The 20,406-nt window shown below is 36.4% G+C and overlaps 2 protein-coding genes across 6 annotated transcripts in view; one reads left to right on the top strand and one right to left on the bottom strand.

The window, feature by feature from the left end:
* ANO3 (anoctamin 3) overlaps nucleotides 1-20,406 on the bottom strand; it is a 193,099-nt gene that overhangs the window by 146,631 nt on the left and 26,062 nt on the right. The window contains exon 1 of one of the 2 annotated variants that reach the window (XM_027115154.1): nucleotides 7,692-7,832. The exons of the other annotated variant lie outside the window; for it this stretch is intronic. The gene's annotated coding sequence lies outside the window, so the exon portion shown is untranslated. Of the gene's footprint in view, nucleotides 1-7,691; nucleotides 7,833-20,406 lie in introns of those variants that run through there. 2 annotated transcript variants of the gene reach the window in all.
* MUC15 (mucin 15, cell surface associated) overlaps nucleotides 1-20,406 on the top strand; it is a 114,733-nt gene that overhangs the window by 90,393 nt on the left and 3,934 nt on the right. Inside the window, exon 4 of one of the 4 annotated variants that reach the window (XM_027115157.1) lies at nucleotides 6,324-7,921. The exons of 1 other annotated variant lie outside the window; for it this stretch is intronic. In XM_027115157.1, the coding sequence (XP_026970958.1) occupies nucleotides 6,324-6,427 (104 nt within the window). In that variant the 3' untranslated portion in view covers nucleotides 6,428-7,921. Of the gene's footprint in view, nucleotides 1-177; nucleotides 256-6,323; nucleotides 7,922-20,406 lie in introns of those variants that run through there. 2 more of the 4 variants (XM_027115158.1, XM_027115160.1) reach the window with 2 other exon arrangements.

Genomic DNA, 20,406 nt, shown 5'->3' on the forward strand with positions numbered 1-20,406 from the left:
TAATCTCTCAAATCTTCAATTTTCCCATCAATAATTATATAATACTCTGTCTTATTGATAAAGTACTATGTGCCAACACAATTGTATTTTATATGAATACCCATTTGTCGATTCCTTATAAATATCCTATGTAGAATGTATTATTGACTGTTATTACTCTCCCCCCTTATTTTATAGAGAGGAAATCTGAGGCAAAGAGAATTTAAACAACTTTTCCAACATAGCATGTAAGAGGCAGCACCAAACCCAAATTCATCTGTCCTAAATCCAGGAGCTAAGTTCTTAACTCTTATCTTATATTAAAAGATTTATATTTATAAAGTGATAAGAATCATACCTATTTCACATGTTTATTATGTAAAGTCCCATGTACTCTTTAGCACATACTATTTGTTAATTACATATATATTTTTTTTCTTTGTTTTGGCTGTGCTACGCAGCTTGCAGGATCCCCGACCAGGGATTGCACCCGGGTCCCTTGCAATGGAAGTGTGGAATCCTAACCACTGGACCACCAGGGAATTCCCATTAATTACTTTTATAATTACTGTTATTATTTTTTTATTTTTACTACTTCTGTCAAGTATATAAAAGACTAACATCCTGACATCATAAACAAAAGATCCTCCAATGCCATATCTGTCCTTCAGAACCAAACTGAGGGGTTTATTACATAAATTGAAAGATTCATTCTGTTATTTATGTAAGGAGTTACAGGTGTTGCCCCGTTAAGTGGCAACATAGCTCCAATTTGTTTGAATGATGTTTTAGTGCCCCCAGGAGTTGCTCAGTTGGCCGACTAATTCACTGTGTGAAAGTGTTTTGCAAATCTGCAGGATGTCACAAAAGTTTGAGTTTATGGGTATGAGGCAGTAAAGGCTCCTGAATAAGACTTGTTATATAAATCCATATTGCTCCATACCTGTAGTCTTTCTACAGTCCTTTTCCTATACTCTGTGCTATAGCTAAGTGTGTCTCTTGTCTTGGCCACTGCACATACTTAATCTTGTCTAGACTCTACTTTTGTTCATGCTGCTCCTCTAATTGCCCCATCCCTTCCTTTGCTTCCTTTTTTCCAACTCTGCTCTTTTTTCCCCGATAATATTCATGCTTGATACAAAATGAAGACGAAGTGAAAGTATTGCTCAGAGGTGCCTGCTATTACAAGTTGAGTTCTCTTTCTCTCATTCTCTCCTCTCTCTCCCCCCAGATATAGATGCAACTATATGTGTGCATGCATATATACTTATATGATATATAATATGCAATACATAATACAGATACACAGGCATGGAATTTTATACATATTGTTATAAAATGTGTTCAGCTGTTTAACTCTATGTCCAGTAGAGCTAGTTAGCTTCAAGAACAGCTGGTTCTAGAGAGTCAAATGCAGTTGTCAGGATTCTTACTTTCTCTACTATTACATCTCTTCTCTATCTCTTGTCTTTTAATTCTGTTTTTGTTTGTTTTTCTATTTGTCTCATTCCTTACATTAAAAATAACTTTCTTCCCACAGTTGGGGAGAGATCATCTTTCCCTATAGTTCTTGGAGAACATCCCAGAGTGGAATTCAGCTTTGGGATCTTGTCCATCACTGTGTCTGTTGTTATAGACAAAAGGGTGGGGGATTCTGATTGGCATTTTTAGGGTAGGTAAAGAGGGTCAGTACCACCTGAATGTCAAAGGAAGTGATGTTTGGGTAAAACAACAGGAAAAGTCCATTATACCTTGATATCAATAGGCAAAGTTTTATCTAATTTCATTTGAATTAGGCAGAAAATAAAGCCTATTCCAGGTGAGAGTGATGAGGCATTTTCATCTTGTTTTAATGCAAAGAATTCAATGAGATCAAGGATACATGATACTGGGGTTCCCTAAACTTTTTCCAGATTTTTAGGGAGGAGCGTCTGAGGCTTTGTAGTCTCAGCAGCTCATGTGGATTAGACTTGCTGGGTCAGGGGATCCCAGACCAGGCATGGGGAATACCACAATTTTATATTTTGATGTTTTATTTATTGTTATGCCATAGGCCCACTTTTTAGTGGTGCAGGTGGCCATGTCCTACTGCACTGTTAAATAGCTGAACAGTATTCAGTTTTATCATTCTATCATTTATTTACCTTCTACTGAAGAATATTTTGGCTTAATTTGCTAAACTATCTTTGCTATGATTCATCATGATTCAATGAATATCCTTATTCATACATCCCTAGTAACCTCTCTAATTGTTTTATTCATATGAATTCCTAGAATTAAAATTACTCAAAAATTTTATCCAATTTCAAAGACAAGCTTGATTTCCTCCTTCTTCATAAACTTTATCTAAACTCTTAAGGCCACACTAATAACTCTATTCCACCTAAAGCTGTAATGTTTTCCTAATATTCTCTTTCATGTTCACTCATTTAACAAGTTTATTGTGAGTTCCTGTTATGAGGCAGGTTCCGTGCAAGGGGCTGATGTAATTACAAAGAAAAATAATCCATGATCCCTATCCTTTGAGAGAGTAATTGAGTCGAGTAGACAGAGAGGACAAGCAATTACAATTTGGTGTGATTTGGGCTGTACGGGGGTGAGTGCAAGAGCTATGAGAACAAAGATAAAGTGACTGTCTGGAGAAGAAAGGAAAAGTCTTCTCTTCAACAAATGGTACTGGAACAACTAGACATGCAAAACAACAAATGCAAAACAAAACAACTAATGGAGACAGACTTTACACTCTTCACGAAAATAATTCCAAATGGATCATAGACCTAAATGTAAAATATGAAACTATAAAACCCTTAGAAGATAACATGGAAGAAAACCTATATGACCTCGGATACGGTGATACCATTTTAGATACAAAACCAAAGACATGATCCCTGAAAGAAATAATGCATAGCTAGACTTCATTAAAATTCTGCTCTGGAAATAGACAATATCAAGAGAATTAGAAGGCAAGGTATAGACTGGGAAGAAATATTTTCAAAAGACATATCTGATAAAGACCTGTTATCCAAAATAAAGAACTCGTGAAACTCAATATAAAAAATCCAATTAAAAATGGTATGTGATCACTTAACAAATACCTTTTCAGAGAAGATCTACAGATGGCAAATAAGTATATGAGAAAATGCTCCACATCATATGCCATCAGGGAAATGCAAATTAAAACAACAATGACGTACCATTACACATCTGTAAGCATGGCCAAAATCTGGAACACTGACAACAGTAATGATGGTGAGGATTGTGGAGCAACAGGAATTCTCACTCATTGCTGGTGAAAATGCAAAATGGTACAGCTACTTTGGAAGACAGTTTGGGAGTTTCTTACAAGACTAAACATAATCTTACCATATGATCCAGAAATTGTGCTCCTTGGTATTTACCCAAAGAAATTGAAAACCTATGTCCACACAAAAACCTGCATGTGGATGTTCATAGTAGCTTTATTAATAATTGCCCCAAATTGGAAGCAACCAAGATGTCCTTCAGCAGGTGAATAGATAAAAAAAACTGTGGTACATCCAGACAATGGAATATTGTTCATCATTAAAAGTAAATGAGTTATAAAGCTATGAAAAAGATATAGAGGGATCTTAAATGGATATTGCTCAGTAAAAGAAACCAATCTGGAAAGCCTATATACTGTATGATCCCACCTATATGACATTCTGGAGAAGACAAAGCTTTGGAAACCACAAAAACACTAATAATAAGATCTGTGGTTGCTGGCAAGGGGGCAAGAGTAAGGGAGAGATGAATAGGCAGAGCACAGAGGATTTTTAGACAGTGAAAATGCTCTGTATATTACTATAATGCTGTATAAATGTCATTGTACATTTATTCAGCCCATAGAATGTACAATATCAAGAGTGAACCCTAAGGTAAACCGTGGACTTTGGGTGATTATGATGTGCCCATGTAGGTTGACCCTTAGTAAAAAACGTACCATTCTGGTGAGTGATGCTGATAATGGGGGAGACTATGCATGTGTGGGGGCTGGGGGATATGGGAAATCTCTGTTCCTCCCTCTTAATTTTGTTGTAAATCTAAAATTGCTCTAAAAATAGACTTTAAAAAGTGGTATGTGACTTGATTCCTGAAAAATGAATAGAAGAAAGGGGAGAAAACTCTGCATGCAAAGGCACAGGTCATGGAAATGGGAGAGTGTATTCAAGACCTATTAGGGTGTTGGTTGTGTTAGGAGAAATTGGTACCTGAAAGGACTGTCAAAGAACATAAAGGATGAATCTTATGCACTCTAACATTTGAGTCAGAGTTGCTCTTATGTCCCTATTCTTATCCTCCCCAACTAACTACAAACTCTTTGATGACTGGAACTATATTCATTTTATATCCACTATACTTTGGATAGTGCTATACCCATATACTTTGTATATATGCATGTGTAGGCACCGATACACACACACACACACACACACACACACGCACACGAATGACTCAATTAGTCATTCAACTTGTGGTTGTCTTCTCAAAGTCACAGTTTTTTCTTTTCAATGATATATGTGAATTTGGAAATGCTATAATAATGTGCATTTTTTCTTATTGCATAAAAAATAAAGGGAATAAAAAAATCACCTACAGTCCTAGTATACTTGGTGACTCTCTCACACACACAAACAAGTATAATTTTGCTTTCAAACCTGCTTTCTTTTTTCCCTTCTTCACATGTCATTTTAATCAATCTCACTGTGAATTTTTAATAACTGTCATCTCTGTAATCATACATCTATACACGTTTTGATGTTGGAAACTGATGTATCCACCTTAAGTGCAAGCACTCCTGGCTAAACCACCATCATCTCTCAGCTGGGATGCTATAACGCCAGCTTACTTCCATCACTGTTCCCCCCCTGTCATGTACAGAGTGATCTTTTGAAAACAGAAATCTGTTGAAAACCCTTTAAACTTAGAATAAAATCCAGACTCCCCAGCACAGGCCCACTGTAATGGTGTGCTTGCTCACCTCTCTGTCTCCTCTCATTTCGGCCATCCTGGTGTTCAGTCTCTGTGTTCCTGCCACACAGGCTACGTGTCAGTTTCTTTCCCACCTCAGGGCCCTCACCTCATGAGGCACCACTCTGCCTGGAATGCCTCTTTCTCCCACTCCCCCCCTCGGCTGACTTCTCACCTTTCAGTTCTTGCCTTGAAAACCTTCTGAGGGCTTCCCTGGTGGCGCAGTGGTTGAGAGTCCGCCTGCCGATGGAGGGCACACGGGTTCGTGCCCCGGTCCGGGAAGATCCCACATGCCGCGGAGCGGCTAGGCCCGTGAGCCATGGCCGCTGAGCCTGCGCGTCCGGAGCCTGTGCTCCGCAACGGGAGAGGCCGCAACAGTGAGAGGCCCGCGTACCGCAAAAAAAAAAAAAACAAAAAAAACAAAAAAAAAACAACCTTCTGAGAGGTTGCCTCCCTGATCACCCCAAGTAACCCCTCTTCCACTACCTAATGACCCACTCAATGACAACTTGTAAATAGTTATTTACTTGTTGGTTTACTATTTATTTTCTGACTCTACCACTAGATGACTACAAGCTTTGCAAGGGTAGGAATTCTGCCTGTTTTATTCATCAAGGAATATCCAGACTTAGTACAGGGTCTGGCATATGATAGGCTCTCAAAATGCAGAGTACACTGGAGATATTAAGGGAAGACTTAAGGCAGTGGTTCTCAAATGCGGTACTAGTACCAGCAGCATCAACATCACCTGAGAACTTGCTAGAAACACAAATTCTCCGGTCTCAACTGGAATTATTGTTATCAGAAACTCTGGGGTTAGAGCTCTGTCATCTGTTTTTTAATAAGCCCTACAGGTGATTTTGATGTTCCCAGTCTGACAACCACTGTTGTAAGGTATCTGTTTAGAAAAAGAAACATACATATTTTGTTTAAAACTTCCCACAGCTAAAATTTCTTGGGATGTGAAATTTGAACCTTAAATACCACCAAATGTCATCTCTCATTTATTGAGAAAAAAAATGCCCACAGATAATTTTAAAAAATATTGTAACCTGACAATTAGTGAAGTTTTGCTTATAGTTTTGCTTTTAAGATAATAAAATACACATATTCTTATGAATATCAAGTAAAATTACACACCATATACTCTTCCCTGAAAAGAGTCCTCAAATGTAAAGCTACTTTCCTATTGATGGCTGAGTATTAATTCCGTTAAAATCAGGTATAATTATGGAAAAGTACATTTCCTACTTCTCTCAAGATGGTTCAAACAATGAATTGTTCTGAATGATGTATCAAACACTTGGTCTTCGAGGTGAATTTTTCCACTAGTGACTTCAGTTATTTTATTTAAGGGGAATCAGTTTTTCACATTTGGAGTGTCCTATGGAATGCAGCCGGTTCATTGAGCAGCACAGTATCAATGGAATTGCAAAGAAGATCGAAAATTAATCATTGAAGTTGAGACTTCAGATTGGATCCAAAACACCTGACCTGCATAACTGGATAATTGTGACTCTCAATACCATAGAATAAGGCATATACCCATAGAAAGAATACAAATTATGAAGCAGGTATAAATATTCTTTTCAGAAGTTAAAAAGGAACCAAAGGGAAGAGAGAAACAAAATACTGATTGTAATTCTATAATATAACAGGCATTAAACTAAGTGCTGTTTCTTTAGACTATCTTGTATTATTCTCTCTCTACCCATTTTTATTTGCTTAAAATCAAAGTTTTTCTGTTTTTTCTAATGAAAACCAAAAGCCAAGCCTTTCTAAGTAGAATAGTCTATGATGGAGCAGACTGTGGTTTTCTATTGGGTTCTCATTGAAATAAATACTTTTTTAATATGTGAGCTTTAAATATAATCTTAGTGAAAGTAATTTACCGAGGATACATTTAAGTATACTTTCCTGCTCACTGATTTTTATATTTTAAATACTATATGATGAATCTTTTAAGTACTTATTTTTCTCAAAGAAAAGAACACTTATTTCCATATCAGTGATTATCTATTTTAGGTGATTTAACCTTGAATGCAGATTTAGAAGTTGAACCTCTGTTCTCCAAAGGGAAGCAGTTGACATTTTTAAAACAAATGAAAATAAAGCCTTCAGAATGGGACAAATTAATTAATTTTATCACCTTAAAAGCATAAGAAAATAAAGACGGCAGGTTGAAAAACATTTTGTTCCCTAGTTTAAATCACAATAAATTTCATAGTTGTGTCACTTATTTATTTTAACATTTAATGTTATAAGATATGTTTCTTTAAATTCAGATATTTTCTCAGATATTCTACTTTGACTGAAATTATTTACTAAAGCATCTTGTATAATAATTTCTTAAGAACATCTTAAAAAGACATACTTTTACAAGTGATCATATTTCATGTATTTCTGAATCAAGAACAAATTTTAGAGTAGAACTGGTAAATACCTATTTCATTGAAACCAAAAATCAAATGACTTAAAAATAGTCAAAACTTCAGAGAGGCAGCATCTGTTATGTGAGATAAACACTGATGCTTAAAATGTAACAATTTAGATCATATATTTCTTATTTTTAAAAATACATTTCTAGTATTTTGAAAAAACAGATACACTCATCTCCAATTCTGAAATCAATATCTATTATTCTTAGCTGGCTTCTTACATATTTTTAAGAAAACAGAAAAGTAAAAGAGAATTCCTAGATTGATATATTTATTTAAACATACCACAGTCAGAGCTCTGGGTTCAGCTGCATTTGGAATCCTTCATTGCTGACAACAGAGTTTCAAATGACAATCTTCTTTGACACACTCTTCAGCATGACAACAGAAAGTTCTCTCTTCCACCACCTGCTTTTCCCATTAGCTAGTGTTACATACTGAATGCTGCACAAAGCATTTGACTGGAGGGTTTTTAGACAACTCTTTAAATGCCTGAGTCTGAATAATGATTAAAAGAAAAAAAAAGATAACTCATCTCTTCATAAGAACTCCTGTATTGTTTTTTATTACTTTATTTTAAGTGGGGTGTTTATGGGGTCGGGTAGGGGGCTGCCTTCATGTGCCCTTGTTTAATAGTGTCTATGTATGATTCACCTAAGTGGCATTTAGTCATATAATGTCAGTGACATTTTGATGATTTTATTGTCAATTTTTAATAATCTATTGCATATTCTTAGGTTATTTGAATTAGTTGGGCAGTTTAACATAAAAGGTGGGAGGTATGTTTCAGTCTGAATAATAGTGGTCTGACAAACAAAAAGTTTTTATTGGTGAACCAGGTAATGTTTTTTTATAGAATGGGTTTACTAGGATTGCCTATATATTTTTTCAGCTTTTCATGTAAATTGCCTCATTTTCTTTTTCACTAGAGAAAGTTTCAATAGTAACATCTGTAATTTCTGAAAACTCCTACAACTGTTAAACTTGATATTGCATCATATTGGTTCTGGGCTGCATATAATGAAAGCAATAGAAGTAACTGCTATCTAAAAAGAAACAAACTAATAAATAAAATTGAAAAATTTTGCCCCTTTGTGGTTAACATTCACATGATGCAATGCAACAGAGGGTTACATTTATTTTTGTCAGGAAAACCTCCACAGGATAGTTTGTAATTGGGACTGACAAGACATTGAACTAAGAATCAGCCACTCGGGCTTCCCTGGTGGCGCAGTGGTTCAGAGTCCGCCTGCCGATGCAGGGGACGCGGGTTCGTGCCCCAGTCCAGGAAGATCCCACATGCCGCGGAGCGGCTGGGCCCGTGAGCCATGGCCGCTGAGCCTGCGCGTCCGGAGCCTGTGCTCCGCAACGGGAGAGGCCACAGCAGTGAGAGGCCCACGTACCGCAAAAGGAAAAAAAAAAAAAAAAAAAGAATCAGCCACTTAATAGATATGACCTTGAATTAATCAGCATGCTAAAAACTGATTTTCCAGTTAGGCCCACATAACAGAACATTTTAACTTCACACAAGAGTTTGGAACCTTTAAACAACAAATGGTAGATTACTGTCATCCCCGTGTCTAAACTACCTGTGGCATCAAGGGATTAATAAAATCATACAGGTCTCCATGACTGCGACCCTCATCTGGAATCGTGATTTTCATCTTGCAGAGAAGTCAACAGCCACAAAACAACTTTTTAAAAATCCACAAGCTTCAGAAGTTATTTAATAAACACAACAGTGCTTTATTTTTGTTGATATTTCCCTTTGAAAATAGTGATAGTTGCTCAGAATAGTCACATTTTGATGGACTCATTTGGTGGCATTAAGAAGTCTGTAGGCCAATGTGAATGGAGGCAAAGGACATGAGGAAGTGAAGGGCTATAAGCAGCAGGGAAGGGATGAGTATCTCACAATTGATTAGGATTTGAGCACAGGAACCTCAATTTTATACTTTCTTCTTAAACATAAAACCTTGAGGAAAGCACGATACTCATAGTCCCTAGTGAACATGAGAATTCCTGAGGGATGCAAACATGTTCTCTTACTACCTGATGTGCTTGTCTCATGGCCTCTACAGGCCCTTTTGTGCACCTCCAATGTACTTGGCATAGCGCAGTGCTTAACAGTGTGGTGGTCTCTATATACTTCCTGCCTTACCTAGCTGTATGAGAACAGGGATACTTAGCCATTCCAAGGCTCCATTTCCTCACCTATGAAAAGGGGATGAAAATATACCCTACTTTTTAGAGATGTGATTATAAGTGAATACAGGTCATCAATAAAATCCCTGAAGGGTCCTTAATAAATGTTAGCGGTTGTAATTATTTAATATTATTATTAATGTTCTGACTCCCAATCCAGTGTTCCTTCTGCTACATACACAAACTGGAGAGAGCGTTGAGGTAGCAGATTAATGAAGTAGATTTGACTTCTACTATGTTCAAATGACATTAGTTTTGATCTGATTCTATTGGCTGCCTTCATTTCTCAGCAGGTAGAGAACTGATTTGATGTGAGCCTATCACTGACTGAATGTATAAATATGAAGTAGAACAATTATCTGCACCATTTAACTGGTGTGCCCACGCATTAACTTACTGAATTTACTTTCACATCCCATAAACATAAGTAAAATTTCTGCAGACAAGTTATTGCAGCTCTCATTTTAGAGCTAAAGTCCTCCAGGGAAGCTTAGGCGGTCTCCCAAGACGCGCTAAATACTCACGGGGAAAACCAGCAAGCTGGAGATTCAGGAAGCCTCTTCTGTGTCTAATTACCAAGACATTAGTTCCAGGAGACAGAAAACATCTTATGGCATCTTGTTGTTTGTTTTCTGGTATTGGTTATGAAATAAGCCTTCCTATATAGGTACATTTTTTCCTATATAGTCTTCGAGGGAACAAAGACATGGATCCTGACAAATCCATCCCTCACCTAAATCTACTCTCATAATTAACGTCCCCGTGTCTTGATTTCCTAGTCTCCTGCTCTAGACATAGTTGTAGGGGCTTTTGTGGAGGAGGGGAGTAGAGTTCTTTTTTTCCTGATTTACAAGGGTAGTTCCTACACTGTGTAGCAGATGCAGTTGAAAATATTTAGTCTACTGATTATTGTGGAATATCAAGGAGTATACACATTCTCCCTCGTGGCTACTTTTGCTAGAAATATTATTTGTAACCAACTCCCTGTAAATTTTTACTTTTTTGATACACGAGTAAATTACAACAGCTCAGTCCACTCCTGGATGCTGTGGGTTAGCCACACAATAATAAAATACAGAACTGCCTACTTCAGAGCAACATTTCAGGGGTTTTGAAAGATATGATTTAATATATGTGAGTGTATTTCTTACAGTTAACTATTGAGCAAGAGTCAGAAAAGCATAGGAGTCAGAGACATGCTACAATCCAGCTCTGCTCCTGCCTAGCTCAGAGACTGGGTAAGAAACTTACCTCTTTAAACCTTATTTTCTTCATTAGTAAAATGAGACTACCACTACTTACTTTCACTGAGTTATTATGAGAATTAAATTAGATAATGCATATGTATATATAAAGCTTCCGGTGTGTAAGTGATGAATACTTACTAGGGGAAAACCTAAAATGCTATTTAATGAAGGTTAACAGACTGAAAAGGTGAAATCCTGAATTGTTCTTGTTTCACTAGTATAGCAAAGTGGAAAAGCAGTTTTGGAAAATAGAACCATCTTATTTCAAATCCTGGATCAGCCATTTACCTGCTGTGTGAGATTTTAAAATGGGAATGATAATATTGTAATATTTACTTATGGCTTAAATTTAAGAATACATGAAGTAAACTTGAAGTCATGTGAATTTGATCAATTGGTGTAATTTTTTGTATACAATTCTAATAATTTTATCCATGAAAAAGAGCTAGATTATTTTTATACAGTTGGTATCAAACAGCACATATTGTTTTTTTTTAAAACCACCTTCCTATTATATAATCATACACTGCAATCATTTCCCATCATCCTTAAATAATTTGGGGACTTATTTTTCAACATAGTATCACCTTGTTTAAAGGCATTCATGCTTTTAATTTCATCTTGATCCTTTAAGTGCTTTATCTTCCCTCCCCCACAAGTCTGTCACTCACAGTGTGAGAAATATCTTTACACAAAATTAATTGGGCTAACATCTAGTTACATTTCCTGAATAGATTTCTAGAAGTGGGTCAAAAGGAAAGATTATTTTAAGGTTTTTAATCCTTATTGTTAAATTACTTTCCAGAAAATTTGGATCAATATACATACCTACCAGCAAGAAATAAAAGCAACAGTTTATAGTGTCAATTCTGAGTTTTATATTTAAAAAAAATTATAATTTGGTTTAAAAAAAGTTGCTTACATTTGTATTTCTGCAATTACTAGTACTGCTAATCATTTTACATGTTAAAATTATATTGTTTTTTAATGATATTTTTTACTCTTGCATTCATTAATTATATTATTATGATGTCTTTGTAGAATAAGAACATTAACCACCCTTTGGTATATTCTTTTTTTAAAGTAATTTATTTATTTATTTATTTATTTATTTTTGGCTGTGTTGGGTCTTTGGTGCTGCACACAGGCTTTCTCAAGTTGTGGAGAGTGGGGGCTACTCTTCATTGTGGTGCGCAGGCTTCTCATTGCGGTGGCTTCTCTTGTTGCAGAGCATGGGCTTTAGGCGTGAGCGCTTCAGTAGTTGTGGCTCATGGGCTCTAGAGTGCTGGCTCAGTAGTTGTGGCGCACAGGCTTAGTTGTCCCGCGGCATGCGGTATCTTCCCAGACCAGGGTTTGAACCCGTGTCCTCTGCCTTGGCAGGCGGATTCTTAACCACCGTGCCACCAGGGAAGCCCTCCTTTGGTATATTCTAGTATGTCAGCTCATCATCACATCTTAAGTTTATCTCTTACTTCTTAATTTTATTGTAATTTTGATACTGGTTAGTATCTAAATAGCTCTATCAAGATTTCCATGATTAATTTTATTGTTGGTGTAGACAAGTCATTTAGAAATGACATTCTTCTAGCTTGTGATTAGAAAAAAATGCTAATTTTATTTTTACATATTAATTTTGAATTGATTAACTATCTTCAGTTCATTTTGGTGTAAGATGTGAGGTAGGCATCTGAAAACATTTTAACTCCTACCAAATTATTGATCAGTTATTGTAAGAACATTTGTACATTATTATTATTATTATTTTTTTTTTTTTGCAGTACGCGGGCCTCTCACTGTTGCGGCCTCTCCCTTTGCGGAGCACAGGCTCCGGACGCACAGGCTCAGCGGCCATGGCTCACGGGCCCAGCCGCTCCGCGGCATGTGGTATATTCCCGGACCGGGGCACGAACCTGTGTCCCCTGCATTGGCAGGTGGACTCCCAACCACTGCGCCACCAGGGAAACCCTGAACATTATTTTTAAGATCAGTATTTCTTTACAATTTGAAATGCTACTTTTATCATAATACACACATGCACACACATTTGGGTTTAAGCAATCCATAGATAATGTGGAGTGATTCTGGAAAATCTTATGCTAAATCTTTGGGAAAACACACACTAGCAATTAGCTAGTGTAGAACATTTTCTAGGGAGGGCTTCTGATGGTCAAGGTAGGCAATTAAATGGTAGCAGGGAGGGAGTTGCTTCCTATGGCTACAGGGAAGATATGCCTTCCTCAGTATCAAAGATTTTGTAGACAAGACCAGGTATCCTTTTGGCTGCTTAAAAAGGAGTCTTCTTACTACTAGGCAAGAAGATAAATTTAAAACACTAGCTAAAAAGATTAAGCAACCAAGATGATTCGCTGGATGTCCCATGTTTATATAAAAATTAAATATTTAGGGTACCATTTCCCACAGTGAAATTATCAAATATAAATATGAAAGTATTATTTCAGGTCCTAAGTTAGGGAGATATTAACATTTTCTTTAGAAACTATCTCAATAAATGCAAATAAATAGTATTTAATTTCACGTATAATTCTGTCAATTGAAGCAGCCATATAGGGCCAAGTTTAGTCATTTATCTTGTAGTTTAAGTTAACGTTATCTTACATTTGCTGGGAAAAAGTATGCAAGTTCAGAATATCAGTATATGTATGTGATTTGGAGGCAAAGAACCACTGAGCCAAATTAAACAGTTGCCAATGCCCATGTGAAAGGTGCATTGTAGAAGACTACAGAGGCCATCTCCCTGCACCTTTGCCATCACATGATCTGTGTATCCATTCTTAAGAGAAAATTATTCCTGTTACCAGTTTAGTTAAAGATGAACACCATCTACCAATTCCAGTTGACACAGTCAAATTGAATAGCCTTGTGATTTAAATTTAATGAGCTGCTAAAATATCCATATCAAGATTTTCCTGGTCTATGACCTCTTTCCTGACTTGATACCCAATGTCGAGAAGTCACTGTAATTTGGAGTATAGATTTATATTCCCAGACATTATTAGCACATCTGTAGTTATTTTTGGCATCCTGAGGGACAGTAGCCGCAGCAAACTCTTCATTAATGTCTAGTACACAAGCCATGGATTTTGCTTCACAGCTTTGCTCCTTTTAACCTAGATTAATTATAGACATTCCCTGTCCACATCTAGAAGCCTCAGCTGGTATGTAGGACATGACTCCTTGATGGAGAGAGGGATTTTGTTTCTCAGTACCATCCAGTTGGTTATAGGACCTTATCTTCAAGTATTATTCACAGTGCTATCTATACTAATGAGACAGAGAAAGGCAATATATATCCAAACTATCTTAAAAACAATCCCTCTCTCTGACTTGCTTGGAGTCAGCTCAGGAGCTCCAGTCTATGAATTCATAGAATTGTTCCTTTTCTCACATTACATTATACATTTGCTTCCTCAGTTTTCTTGTCTACACATGTGTTACAGAACCTTTTTGTCAAAATGCTAGAAAGGAAATAAACTTGTCTTTAAAAAAGTTAGTTCTTCACCAATTTTAATGGGTGTTTGGGACACTGCTAATGATACACATATGGCTCAACTGAAGGTAATCTTGGAATTCTGCACTTATTTAAAGGTATAAAAAAGTACTTTCGTAAATAGAGTTTAAAAAAAGATAATTTCAGAAAGTTTTAGATGCCTAGATTTTATGCAATTTAGGTTATGACATATAAAATATACTCGGGATCTATAGAGTTAAATGGATAATATGAGTATCTGTGGAAAACTCAGGGACAATTTTGCAATTCTTCCCATTCTTGTGATGAAGAATTCACTATATATTAACAATCATTCGTATCAGCAAATATGATATTCTCTAACATTTATGGCTGTCTCCATTATCTATTGCTGAGAAATAAACCATCCCCAAATAATTTTTATTTAGCTCATGATTCTGTGAATAGGTTGGGTCCAGTTGTGCAGTTCTTCTGGTCTCAGCTAGACCTTCTTATGGGTCTGAGTTTCCTGGTCTTTGCCACTGGATTTTCTCATATCTCTGTCTCAGTTGGGGCAACTGGACTCACTAGGCTCTGGTCCACATGGCCTTATCTTCCTGCAGGATAGCTCTGACTTATTCAAATGGTAGAGGAAGAGGCCCAAGAGGAATAATGGGAATGCAAGGTCTTTCGAGTTCAAGGTTCAGCACTCGCACATTGTCACTTCTGCAGCCATCTATCGGTCAAAGCAAGGCCCAAGGCCAGTCTAACAGAGTCAAACTCTTGGATGGGAGGACCTGCGAAGACTCATTGAAAACAAAGTAGATATAGGGAAGAGAGAAGGGCTGTGGCCAATTTTTCTATCTACTGCAATGCCCATGAGATACTTAAATATGGCTTTTACTATAAAGCTTGAGGCTAAATAAATCTAGACTTACCCCATATTTAGTATCATCTCTAATTTCTAGAGCCTCTTAGCTTTTTCCATGTACACGTATGCCCACCTCCTGAACTGTATTACATGGAAATCAAGACCTGTCCGTGTTTGCCATCTTTCTCTGTTCTCTGTCCTATAGTGTCAAACTTTACTCACAGTGGGTTCCAAATAAATGAAAAATGTCCTATTAATTTATCAATATCACTTCATCATATTAGATATCAGCATCACAGATGAGTTTAATCTCTAAAATATTAAACAATTTTAGTATAAATGATATGTGCTAAAAGTTAATGATTTGAAGCAAAATAGTCTAAAGACAATTCATTGTTCTGAGTTCAATTTTAGAGCAAACTGTAGTGTCTTGTAAATATTTGGCTTATAAAATTATCATAAGCAGTGGATATATGATCAAAATAAAATTCACCACACTGATTCGAGATCATTAAGGAAATTTTGCACAATGACTGATAAACCAAATTCTCAAGCAGATGTAAAGTCTATCTACACAATGCCCAGTACTCTAGTCAGATGCATTTCTATATTTGTTTGTTTACACTGTTGATAAATCCAACAGAGTTTCTTCATAATTTCAATGTAAGATACTACTTTGATAGATATGGAGTTATCTCCTAGAACCTAGTTTATAGCTGATGACAAATCTTATTAGAAAGCTGTATTTTTTTGTAATGCAATACTTGCATTACTTACAATGTAGTTTACATTAGGAGTCATTTTCTTCTGTGAGTCTTTGCTCCCTTCCTGCTGACTCTTCATAAAATTGCTTTGTCATCTCTAAAAGGTCATCTCTAAAATGTAACCAAATAACTATTGTGAAGAAATAAAATATCAGTTACACTGTATAATATGCATGGGACAGGTTGCAACCAGTACAATTATCCCAAGCAAATAATGTGAGGCACAGATCATCAGCTATACAATTAGATACATACAGATTAATACATGCTAATTTAAACCATATGAAAGTTGCCATTTTTTAGGTCACAAGTGAATGAATACTGTCAATTTCATAAGACAAACCTTAAAATACACACACATATAAATGTGTATACACATGAGTATCATTTAATGATGGGATGGAGTAAGAGGAAGGTCAGCAAAGTTATAAATTGAAGGTTATCCAGACACTAGGTCAAACAATAGATATATAGGTCATTGCTTTTTTGAGGTTCTCTCTGATAAATGTACACAAAGACTATATCTAAGAAGATTATTTTGCCCTTCATTTATAGATAAGCTTTGCAAGCAAGTAGCATAGTTAAATGGATTTTAAATACCTTTTTTTTTTTGGAATAGAAATATTTGTGCAAATTGGATTTGTGCTGCACCCTAACTTATGAAATGGATAAAAGTGGACATATTTACATAGACACTAAAAGAGTGAATCCAAAAACATCTAGGTGATGCATTACATTTTCGAATTTGAATAGAAGTGCAGTAAGACTAACAGGACATTAGGCCAGGATTTCTTGGATTGAACAGCTGTGGCATGTTACCATCATCGCACATTATTCTCTTATTTTTCTGTCAAAAACAAAACATGCATGCAGGTTTAACTATTTCTTCTTAACTTTACTATTCTAAAGTTCAAGTCTAGTCAAAGCAAGATTTGGGAAATGGCTGCTGTTGAGCAGAAATGAAGTGGCGGGTATCATTGGTGGCATGTGCTAAATTTTAGAGAAGCTGATAACACAAATTTTACTTAATCTTAGTTCATTTTCTAATTATGTGAAACATATCGTGTTTGTCTTCCCATTCACTGGTGCAATAAGTACCTTAAGGAACAACACCTGCTTTTTCTCAACTCTTCTTATAATTTGTCTCAGGCTCAGGTCTCTTGAAACAATGCTTTACAGATAGGAGAGACTCTCCTATGCCAATCAGAGAGACATAGGGAGGCAGATGAAGTAAACAGAGAGAGAGAAACTCCTGATCTGTGAAGATAACCTAAGTATTATCAGCATAAAATTGTAAACCCCCTTTAACAAAACCAAACCAAAGAGGAATGAATAAATCTCACACAAACATTTATTTCTGTGTCTACTTACTACAGTTCAGAATCATTATAAGAGTAATGTTTAAATTGTGCCATATTTCTTCACTGACACATTGATGGTGACTAATGAAGGGATTTGAAAAATTAATCCAGGTCAAACTAAATCAAACATCACAGAAGAAGATATTTTCAGGGAAGTGATTATTGGCTATTGTCCATGCAGTGATAACCAAAAGCTAAGTCATTCCTTGGGTTAAATTGCATTTAATATCCAAATTTCTTTTACAAAGTCATTCCCACTTTAATCAATAAGAAGCAATTTTTAAAAAGTGAGCTTGGACTGAGTCAGAATTTCTATTGAAAAGTATCAAAAGGGGATGGTATTCGGTGCTGGATGACCATATTCATATGCTTTGAAGAATCTGCAAGAGAATTTTAGGAATGGTGGGATTGCTGGAGCCAGGGATTTTTAAAACGAAACCCCAACCCAATGACTCGTTTGCTGATGAACTATAGTTTCAATGAGGTGTTCTCAACCTCCAAGTTGTTATAAAAACCTTCCATATAGTTCAATATCTGTAAACCAATCAATGTGATACACCACATTAACAAACTGAAAAATAAAAATCATATGATCAGCTCCATAGATTCAGCAAAAGCTTTCAACAAAATTCAACATCCATTTACGATAAAAACTCCTACCAGGGACTTCCTGGTGGTACAGTGGTTAAGAAGCCGCCTGTCAATGCAGGGAACATGGGTTCGAGCCCTGGTCTAGGAAGATTCCACATGCCACAGAGCAACTAAGCCCGTGCACCACAAGTACTGAGCCTGTGTTCTAGAGTCCAGGAGCCACAACTACTGAGCCCGCATGTCACAACTACTGAAGCCCACACGCCTAGAGCCTGTGCTCCGCAACAAGAGAAGCCACCGCAATGAGAAGCCTGCACACCACAACGAAGAGTAGCCCCCACTTGCCGCAACTAGAGAATGCCCGCACACAGCAATGAAGACCCAATGCAGCCAAAAATAAATAAATAAATAAATCTACTAAAAGAATAAGAATAAAAAATAAAACCTCCCACCAAAATGGGTATAGAGGGAACATATTTCAATATATATGACAAACCTAGAGCTAACATCATACTCAAAAATGAAAAGCCAAAAGCATTGATTCTAAGATCAGGGACAAGACAAGGCTGCTCATTCTCACCACTTTTATTCAACGTAGTATTGGAAGTCCTAGCCGCAGCAATCAGACAATAAAAATAAATAAACGGAATCCAAATTGGAAAGGAAGAAGTAAAACTACCAATATTTGCAGGTGATATGATACTGTACATAGAAAATCCTAAAGATACCACCCAAAAAAACTACTAGAACTCATCAATGAATTCTGAAAAGTTGCAGGATACAAAATTAACATATGGAAATATGTTGCATTTCTATACACTAACAACAAACTACCAGAAAGAGAAATTTTTAAAAAATCACATTTACAACTGCATCAAAAAGAATAAAACACCTAGGAATAAATCTACCTAACAGTGTAAAAGGCTTATACTTGTAAAACTGACACTGATGAAAGTAATTGAAGGCCACACAAACAGATGGAAAGTTATACAATGCTCATGGATTGAAAGAATTAATATTGTTAAAATGACCATAGGGCTTCCCTGGTGGCGCAGTGGTTGAGTCCACCTGCTGATGCAGGGGACATGGGTTTGTACCCCGGTCCGGGAGGATCCCACGTGCCGCAGAGCGGCTGGGCCTGTGAGCCATGGCCGCTGAGCCTGCACGTCCGGAGCCTGTGTTCCGCAATGGGAGAGGCCACAACAGTGAGAGGCCCGCGTACCACAAAAAAAAAAAAAAAAAAAAAAAAAAATGACCATACTAATCAAGGCATTCTACGGATTCAATGTAATCCCTATCAAAATACCAATGGCATTTTTCACAGAGCTAGAATAAATAATTCTAAAATCTGTATGGAAACATAAAAGACCCCAAATAGCCAAAAACAATCTTGAGAAAGAAAAGCTGGAGTTATCATGCTATGTGATTTCAAACTATACTACAAAGCTAAAATAATCAAAACAGTATGGTACTGGCACAAAAACAGACACACAGATCAATGGAACAGAATAGACAGCCCAGTAATTAACCCACACTTGTATGGGCAATGATTCTGTGACAAAGGATAAAAGAATATACAATGGGAAAAGACAGTCTCTCCAATAAATGATGTTGGGAAAACTGGACAACTACATGCAAAAAAATTAAACTGGACTGCTTTCTCACACCATGCACAAAAATAAATTAAAATGAATTAAAGACTTAAATGTAAGACCTGAAGCCATGAAACTTCTAGGACAAAATATAGGCAGTATGCTCTTTGACATCAGTCTCAACAATATTTTCTGAATATGTCTCCTTAGGCAAGGGAAACAAAATAAAAAATAAACAAATGGGACTACATTATATTAGAAAGCTTTTTCACAGTAAAATAAACTATCAACAAAATAAAAAGGCCACCTACTGAATGAGAGAAGACATTTGCAAACAATATTTCCAATAAGTGGTTAATATCCAAAATACACAAAGAACTCATATCAAAAAAACAAAAAAAAAATCCTATTAAAAAATGGGCAGAGGATTTGAATAGACATTTTTCCAAAGAAGACTTACAGATGGCCAACAGGTACATGAAAAGATACTCAGCATCAGTAATTATCAGGGAAATGCAGATCAAAATGACAATGAGATATCACCTCACACGTGTCAGAATGGCTGTTAGCAAAAAGACAACAAATAACAAGTGTTGGCAAGAATGTGGGGAAAAGGGGACACTTGTGCACTTTTATTGGAAATGTAAACTGGTGCAGCTACTATGGAAAAACAGTATGGAGACTCCTCAAAAAATTTAAAATCGAACTGCTATATGATACAGCAATACCACTCCTGGGTATTTGCCTGAAGAAAACAAAAACACTAATTAGAAAAGATATATGCACCCGTATGTTCATTGCACCCTTATTTACAATTGCCAAGATGTGGAAGCAACCTACGTGCCCATCAATAGATGAATGGATAATGAAGATGTGGTATATATATTATATGGAATGCTACTT

The sequence above is a fragment of the Aethalodelphis obliquidens genome, unplaced genomic scaffold (genome assembly GCF_003676395.1).
Source record: "Aethalodelphis obliquidens isolate GAN/ISIS:26980383/991018 unplaced genomic scaffold, ASM367639v1 scaffold14, whole genome shotgun sequence".
NCBI classification, from domain to species: domain Eukaryota; kingdom Metazoa; phylum Chordata; class Mammalia; order Artiodactyla; family Delphinidae; genus Aethalodelphis; species Aethalodelphis obliquidens.